The following is an 8,882-nucleotide window of genomic DNA, read 5'->3' on the forward strand; positions in this document are numbered from 1 at the left end:
CCCTTCGCGTGTCATACCTGCTCTGCTTGGGTGAGCTGAAGTAGCTTTGGAGCTGCCAGGCTTGCCGAGGCGTGCTGTGGTCCTGGAGTCGGGCTGCTGTGACCTCCCTGACCTCTGTATTAGTGCTCAGTCTGTAAAGCACGCTGAAATACCACCGGCTGCCTGCAAAGTGGGTGCTGTGTGGAGCGGTCACACTTCCCTGCTGGCGTTCTTTGGCTGATCCCGCCTGAGCTGTGAGAAAAGGAGAAGTTGGGTTTTAGGGGGGATGAGGCTACCCAGAAATGGCATTGAGCCTTGCTGGTGGAAAGGAAATCTTAGCTGAGAAATTTCCCAAGCGTCCGTCGTGCTTGCTTGCTGTAAATGAGCGGAGCTTGGGAGCAGAGCGTGAGCTGGGGCTGTTTATTGCTTGCTGCGTACTATTAACTTCCAGCAGAGCTGCTCTTACAGTTGGAAAATCGTAGAATCACAGAATCGTTTATGTTGGAAAAGCCCTTTAAGATCACCAAGCCCAACCATTCCCCTAACCCTGCCATCCCACCACTAAACCCTGGTCCTAAGCACCTCACCTGCCCGGCTTTTAAATCCCCCCAGGGGTGGGAACTCGACCCCTTCCCTGGGCAGCCCCTTCCAGCGCTTGACAGTCCTTGCAGGGAAGGAATTTTTCCCAATGTCCAACCTAACCCTGCCATGGCACAACTTGAGGCTGTTTCCCCTTGTCCCATTGCCTGTTCCCTACAGAGCCCGCCCCCCGGCTCCCCCCTCCTATCAGGAGGAGAAAATCCGTGTGAGCAACATCTCACCAGCATCTGAAGCTGAATCTTTGGCTGTTGTGATACCACCGTAACCAAAGCTGGGGAGCTAGTAGATGAAAAAAATTTTATTATCTACTTTTTCACCTTCTTCTCTTTGCTCTGTTGATAAATCTATCTCCTGGGCTCTTACAAAGGAATTGTTTTATATATAGTAAGATTTTTTTTTTTTTTGAGTTGTTGAAAAGTGGGAGCATCTTCCTCCTGCGGAGCGCTGGTGTACTGAGCAGCCTCGTGTAGCTCAAGTGTTCAGAACTGGAAAGCAGGTCTTTAAATCGTGATCTGCGGTTCTTGTATTGTGCTCCGGCATGTAGCTGATCTGTCAGGCTGCGGAATGGGAGTTGCTAAAAATTAGACTCCAGCAGTTTTGTGCTGAAGGCCTTTTTAAGTAGCTGATGCTGAAGAGTTGTCTTGACAAGCTCTATGTTTAGATTTGTGGTATTAAAGTAGCCAAAGCAGCTTTTCCAGTCAAAAAAAAAAAGAAATGCAGAAAGTAATATTTTAACAAGAAGATGATCTTTGGAGGTTTTTGCAAAATCCGCCATTCTGTAAATTGCTGTGATAGAAGAGCTGGGCGTGTGGGGAGGGTGCCTGAGTGATGAGGACAATCTGAAGTTTCTGTTACTGTGTCCTACATGCTGTCAAAATAAAAAATAAAAAAGCAAATGCGGCTGTATTGAGAGCAGCATCTTCTGTCAGCGCTGACAAAATCTGTACAGGCGTTGGGACCTGCGCATTGGGACCAGGTTTGACAGCTGAAATTGGGACCTGCTGGCATCGTGATAGAGCATATTTGTGCTTTTAGAGTAAGAAATCTTCTTTCGGATAATCCTCATGTATCTTTGAGCAGCACCGTTCTTGCCACAAGAGTGACTTTGGGAATAAGCCATCCCATTTGGCTCCATGGCCTCTTTTGCCACATGCCAAAGTCGTGCAGCCCCCGGCGGGGCAACGCAGCCTGCGCCTTGCTTGATAGCTCAAGGCTTGCACGGCGCTTGCCCTGGCGCTGTGCGGATCTCGCTGCTCTGCTCTGGGGTAGAAGGGGTTATGTTCACCTGGGACGGTGGCTTTCCCCTTGCTGGATCTGTGCCTTAGTCCCCCCTGCTTTTTAACACCTGCAGGTAGTTAGGTTTTTCTCGTGTTGCATAGCCCCTCTTGCTGCGTACGCTGGCGAGGGCTGCATGTCTCTCCCGTGTACAGCTATAACTTTGTATCTCTGAAGGCAAATCCCGTTGCTTAGCTTTGCAGGGGAATGGCAAAAAAACCTCCCAGATATTCATCTGTGTCCACCTCTGCATGCTCTATGTCCACGTTTAACCTCCCTTCAGCTTTTTTGCAGCCTGCCCATGTGCTCCCCCATATGTGCAGTGCTCAGATTATTGCAGAAAGTCGAGAATCGGAAAATCTGCCTGGATCATGTTATGCAATAGTTGAGCTGCTAGTGGTGAATAAGCAAATCCATCCGACCATGAGTGCTTCTGAAGGGCACTTTTTTTTTTTTTTTTTTTTTTTTCTCCCCTGCATGCGGACGGAGGAGATTGCTTGCTTGTTGGCTCAGGGCAGGGTCAGGCGCCTGCCTCGTGTGTGGGTGCTGATTGATGGGAATTGATTTCCCATGCAGATGGGCGCTGAGCGATGGTTTCAGGAGGGTTATCCTTGTGCTTGGGGCAGCTGCCCGTGGCTGGTACAAACTGCTCTGTAACACCGGGGCCAATGAGGCAAGAGCCTGTTCTGCCACTGAACCTGGTGGTTCCCTCTCTACCCCTGGAGCATTTCAAACGGGCGTCCATCCAGGAGGACTGAGGCATGGTGGACGTTGTGGGGGGGAAAGGAGCCGGTAATTCCTACAAATCATAGAATCACAGAATCATAGAATGTTTTGGGTTGGAAGGGACCCCTAGAGGTCATCTAGTCCAACCCCCCCGCAGGAGCAGGCTGAGTCCTCCTGCTACTGCAACTCAGTGAGTGACTGCGTAGTAATGTATTTTGCTGAAATACTAGTGAAATCCTTCCAGTGATGGTCTGACATCTACCCAGTTTCAGCAGATAGAATCATAGAATTGTTTAGGATGGAAAAGCCCTTTAAGATCATCAAGTCCAACCATTGAAAGTCCTGACATATTCTTAATGTCAGGAAAAAGGTTGGGAAGAGGACTCTGGAAATGACTCAGATGAGGCATTTAAATACACGGGACTCATATGTCCTAGGATAGTGTTGTCCTGCTCCCACCTCTTTCCCCCAGGATGGTCACCTGGACTTCGGGGAATTTAGGGTCTTTAAAGCTCTCCTAGGACCTTTGACTACTAATGTGGGTGAAAATGGTGAACATGCTGGGCAAGATTAAACTGTGCCATGGGAAGTGATAGCCGGCAGCAGAAAGGGGGAAAACACAGAGGAATTGAATTTTCTAAGTGTTAATGATGTCTGTTCTCCATCAGCTCTTTAACGAGGTTGGTAGCATGGACAAGCTGGGAAGGATCCCACCTTGCTGCCTGGTGTGAATGCAAGGTGGTAAGTGGCTTGTGGGTGCTGGGGGGAACAGGGAGCCCCTGTGGACCCAGAAGTGGTGTGTTTATTGTCGTCCCGCTTTGGGGACGGATAGGGAGCGGGCAATGGGATGGTGTGGGTGGGGAATGAGGATTGAGGGATGGGTATGCAGCAGCGCTGAATGGCGTGGGGAAGGGGATGGACAAAATAAAAGTAACACCAGTGGAGTAGAGTAAAAGATGGGCAGTAAAAGATGGAAAAATACAACGAGGATCCTCCTGTCCAAAGGTCCTGGCTTCCAGGGGCTGCTGAGCCCTTCCTGGCTGGAGGAGCCTGCGGGTTACAGTATCTATACCTCCAGCTGGAGAACATGCAACCCCCGGGGGTGGGAGTGGGGCCGTGGAGGCCAGCGGCTGCTGTGCTTGCCCTGGTGTTGGCTGGGTTTTGTATGGTGTCGGTGATGCTGTTGGCTGGGTTTTGTATGGTGTCGGTGATGCTGTTGGCTGTTCCTGAGCTGGCTGGTGGGAAACCTTGAGGACTCACTGTCTCAGTGCTTGTTGAGCTATTTTAGGCATCTGCAATGCATCGGTGGGTGTAGAGGCAATTTTGGAACTACTTACGCATTTGTCTTTGTGGCTAAGTGCCTTTAAAACCCTAGTCTTTGTGACCTTTTTTTCTTTTATTAAAAGTGGCTTCAGTTGCTTCTGAAAACACTATGTTAAGCCGTGTTTTAAGAAGTGGCTGTCGTTTTCTGTGTGGCTCTTCTGCAGCTTGCATGCACTGAAAAGACAAAGCATCTCTGCAAGAAGGCAGCTCTTGGCTGGTGCGATACCTGCTGCCGCCTCGCTGAGCAGGCGGTGTGGGACTGGCTGCTCTCTGGGGGCTGCGGCAGCCGGCAAGGGGGAAGAACTAACTAACAAATAAAAAAATGAGGCGATCATTTCAGGTTTGATAAAGCTAAAAAAAAAAACCCGTGGAGAGCTAAGAACATCTGAAGACATGGAAATGCTTTTGTGATGGAGAGAGCAGCAGCTGCTGTGGATGCTGGGGGGGTCATCGCTTTGAGCAACCTGCTGTGCCTTGTCCCTGGTTGGGACCAACAGGACCGGGGTGTGGGGCAGGGGCATGCTCTGCTCTTGTACAGGTGGGGGGACTTTGGCCCCTGGACGGGAAGTCCTGGATGCGGCTGTCAGCAGTGGGTGGTGGTGGGTTAAGACTGTTGCAGGGTGGGTTATCCCTGGTTTATGCACAGCTGGGGTGGAAGGAGAGCTGGTTCTTTGGAAGGGTAGTCCCAGGAAAGCCTTCTGCTCATATGGGTGAGCCTAGGATGCTGGGGTGCACCAACAAGGGCATCGCCAGCAGAGATAAAGGAGTCATCATCCCACTCAGCGCTGGTCAGGCCACACCTGGAATCCTGTGTCCAGTTCTGGTCCCCACTGTACAAAAAAAGATGTGGACATGCTGGAGGGGGTCCAGAGCAGGGCCACCGAGATGATCCAAGGGCTGGGAAGCCTGTCTCAGCCGTATGGGGGTGGGCTGAGGGAGCTGGGTTTGTTCAGCATTGAGCAAAGGAGGCTCAGAGGGGATCTCATCACCATGCACCAGTACCTAAGGGGTGGGTACAAGGAAGATGGAGACTCCCCTTCCACAAGAAGTCCCATGGAGAGGACAAGGGGGAATGGACACGAGTTGCTCCTGGGGAGATTCTGACTGGACATGAGAGGGAATTTTTTCGCCATGAGAACAGTCACCCATTGGAATAATCTCCCCAGGGGAGGGGTTGACTCTGCCACATTGGGCACTCTGAAGCCTCATCTGGAGAGGGTGGTGGGCCATCTTGTCTGGACTGTGCTCTTGCCCAGAAAGGTTGGGCTGGGTGATCCTTGAGGTCCCTTCCAACCTAGGAGTCTATGATTCTAGTGAAGTACTAAGCAATTTTCCAGTGGTAAAGGTGTTTTAACAGCTGAAGAGGAATTGTGCTGCTTTCATTTGCCTTACAAATGGAGATCTTTGCATACAAGATCTTAGCACGCCTGGACAAAAGACAATGATTGAAGGGAGAGGCTCTAAAGAGCCACACAATACTGTGTGCTGGGGGTGGATAGCAGGGAGGGGGGAGAAGAGCAGCAATGCAAATGAGATGAGAAAGACCAGTGGTGTGTGTTTGGTTGGTAATTTTAATTTTAGGGCAGCCAGAAGCAATCAGCACAGCGGGATGAGAAAGCAGCAGCCTAAATGATGGGGGTGATGTTTGCACAAGGGAACAAGCTCTGTCTTAAACGCTGCGGCCTACCCTTGTTTTTCTGTTCGCAGAGCTTGTCTAGCTTTGGTGGCTTTGACATGCTTACTGCCTGCTGGGGATGTTTCCTGCTGCGCAGGAGGGTACATCGGTGGTATTTTGGGGAGAGGAGGGTGCAGGGAGACTGACGCTTGCTTTTCCCTCTGTGCCCCTGCAGGACACAGGCAGAAATGGCCCACACGTGTCGCGGGACCATCAACCTGTCCACGGCTCATATCGATACGGAGGACTCTTGTAACATCGTGCTTTCCAACGGGGGAAGGACGTACCACTTAAAGGCGAACTCCGAAGTGGAGAGGCAGCGTTGGGTCACGGCCCTGGAGCTGGCCAAAGCAAAAGCTATCCGCATGAGGAACAACCAGTCAGGTAGAGTGCAACTGGGTCCTTCTTAAAACCTCCTTGTAAACCAGCTCTTCTGTGCTTGCTAAATTGTGCAGAAACCCTTGCAGATACTATTTCATATACAATTAAAAATAGCTGATGGCTTCCCAGAGACACAAAGGGTTTTAGACAATACTGTGTGTGCCAAACGTCATCTTGTCTGGTTGTGCAGCACTGAGCAGGTCTTTAACGCCCCTGGTAATGACTGTAAATTGTAGAGAGCCAGTAAAAGTGAACTAAGGCTGCTTCTTCTGGGAGGCAGGACATTTGTGCCTTTCTCCTGGAGACTTCAGGTCAGTCTGTGTGGACGGGGGATGCTGTAAGAGGCACTAAGGGTGAGCGGCGCTCCAGGGATCACCAATTCGCCATGCAAAGCCAGAGCTGCATTCTTCTATTCACCCCTACCTTAGGAGAGTTCGGTAGATGAATGATGCGGACATTTAGTTGAGCGGTCTCTCTCCATGCGTATTTCCCCTTCGCCCTCCTACATGCACTATGCTGCGATGGGGTATTTGTTAGTGTACCTTTGGGACAGCAGCGTTACGGACAGCTGTCGGAGCCCCATGCCTGTGCCGCAGCTCCTCCCCAGATTGTCATTCTTACAGCTCCATCATCTAATGTATAGGTTAGGTGCTTAACAAACACAGTATTTCTAAAGAAATATTTCAGTGTTCATAACTCTTCTGGAGTTAATGTTTGGTTTTCTTCCGCAAACAAGCCTGGCTTCAAGTTGCAGAAGACAAAACCCATGAATGTATTAAAAAGCTGGCTATCTCCTCTGGCCTAAAATAAAACCACTCTAGGATCTTATATTGAATGCTGGAAATCAGGCCTTATGCGAGAGAAAAGATGTAGGGAACACCTAATTTTGTAACACTGCTTAAAATGAGAATGTCGCTTCTGAAAATGCCCCGAATATATTTTAGAAGGGGTGTGTGTGAAGGCGTGACCAGGGAAAGCTCTCTGGTTCAGTGCTTATGTAGCATCTTGCTGTCATGGCCCAGGCTTGGGCTCTGGGATGCCTGCAGACGCAGCCCTGTGCTATCGACTGCGGTGGATGTGCATCTGTGGGTAAAGTGTTCGTGAAGCTGAGCTTTGACATCGCCACTGAGGAAGGCTGTGGTTGAGTCAATGCATCAAGAAAAACCTCTCTTTCCCCAGGGGAAACACTGCTGCGTGCACACCAAAACCACAGCTTGCTGCGGCCTGGCTGCAGGGCGCAGCTCTCTGTCTGAGCAGTGGTCGAGGCTGTGTGGATGGAAACTGCTGTCTAATGCTGCTGCCTTATGAAAACACACAGTCGACATAACATTAAGTGTAACCACGTTTTTGGAAGGCAAGGCGTTAATGTTGTCGTCTGCGTACCAGTGGGGCGGTTGCTTGGCATGCTGGCGGCATCGCGCGGGCAGAGCCTGTGCTTAATGTGGTGTTTTGTTGAGAGCAGCAGAATGCCAGAGCGCCAGTGGTTTGACTTGCAGGAGAATAAATCCCCAGTCCTGGACTAATGTGGTCTGACTTCTGTATAATTAGATGTCCCACAAGGTCAGACAGAAGTTGATTACTGTGTGAGCCACTTGCCTGTTTCCCATAATTATTGAAGTACGCTGTGTACTGGGGCACTAGCATCTACGGATTTAATTACATAAAGTATTGTGAACCCTCTGTCCCTTAATATTGCAGCTTGGGAGTGTGTGTGAATGCCGATGGAGAACACAGCCAACTGAGGAGAAGTTGGAAGTTTCTTGGCACGTGTGGTTTGCCTGGCAGAGTGTGATGTTGTGCCAGGTCACGGCTGTAGTCAGCTGGGTGTGACGGCTGTCGGTCCTGGGAACGTTGCTTATCCCGTAGTGGGAAGCGAGTCCTTTGGCTGGGTAGGTGTTTGAAGAAGGATCTCACTTGCGAGAGAGGTCGGTGCGTGCCTTTGCCTTCACCTTTATGAAGGTCAGGCCGTGGGCAGTGCAAGGGCAGGTGTGGAGCGGCGCAGGCAGCCCAGGAGCTGCGGGAGGGTGTTGGCGATGCTGCCTCCGGAGCCATATGCGGTTATTTTGGTGTGTGTCTTTACATAAAAATAGCAAATGCTGTCTTAAGGCTCTGGATGTGCCAACTTCCGAACTCCAGTGAGCTCAGATCGTACTTTCCGGGTAAGGGCAGTGCGGCGGCGGTGATGATTTTGGGTGCAGATGCTCGTTCCTGTGCCGCCTCGCAGTTGTGCTGACTCAGCTGTTTGCAGGGCAATGCTGTGATCCAGGCCAGGGAGCTGATTGGAGATAAAAACCAAAACAAACTCTTGTTTTTCCAGGCTTTTCTGATCTGGACCAAGGGGATAAATCACTCTGTAAATGGGCACTGAATCCTTGTGCTGTGGAGTTAGAGCCGGGGACATTGGTGAATTGTTTCATGCTTTACCATTCACCTGGCTGATGGTGTTTTGTCTGGTAATCTTTTAACTGAGGTAAAGAATGAATGTGCATTACATTTGGCTGTTTTGCTTGAATTGAAATAAAACTCCTAGCGTTGTGTGCCCTGTGAGTGCTGGGCATTGCGCAGAGCCCCCAGATGGGTGTTTACAAGCGGAGGGACGAGGCTCTGGATTTGCTGAAGAGGTCCCGAGGTCCTTCAGGTCTGCTCATGTGGGTGTCCTGGTTTTGGCTGGGATAGAGTTAATTTTCTTCACAGTAGCTAGCATAGTGCTGTGTTTTGGATTTAGTACCAGAAGAATGTTGATAACACTCTGATGTTTTCAGCTGTTGCCAAGTAGTGCTCAGACTACTCAAGGACTTTTTGAGCTTCTCCTGCTCGGCCAGGTGCATAACAAGCTGGGAGTACAGCACAGCTAGGACAGCTAACCCAAACTGACCAAAGGGCTATTCCATACCATATAACGTCATGCTCGGGGGGGTTAGTT

At 50.3% G+C, this 8,882-nt stretch overlaps 1 protein-coding gene across 6 annotated transcripts in view; it reads left to right on the top strand.

Moving 5' to 3' along the window:
- Positions 1–8,882, top strand: part of OSBP2 (oxysterol binding protein 2) — a 128,754-nt gene that overhangs the window by 24,896 nt on the left and 94,976 nt on the right. For all 6 annotated transcript variants that reach the window (XM_035898422.1, XM_035898421.1, XM_035898417.1 and 3 more), the window contains one exon: positions 5,754–5,962. In XM_035898422.1, the coding sequence (XP_035754315.1) occupies positions 5,767–5,962 (196 nt within the window). In that variant the 5' untranslated portion in view covers positions 5,754–5,766. The remainder of the gene's footprint in view (positions 1–5,753; positions 5,963–8,882) is intronic.

The sequence above is a fragment of the Egretta garzetta genome, unplaced genomic scaffold (assembly GCF_000687185.1).
Source record: "Egretta garzetta isolate BGI_Z169 unplaced genomic scaffold, ASM68718v1 scaffold7, whole genome shotgun sequence".
NCBI lineage: Eukaryota > Metazoa > Chordata > Aves > Pelecaniformes > Ardeidae > Egretta > Egretta garzetta.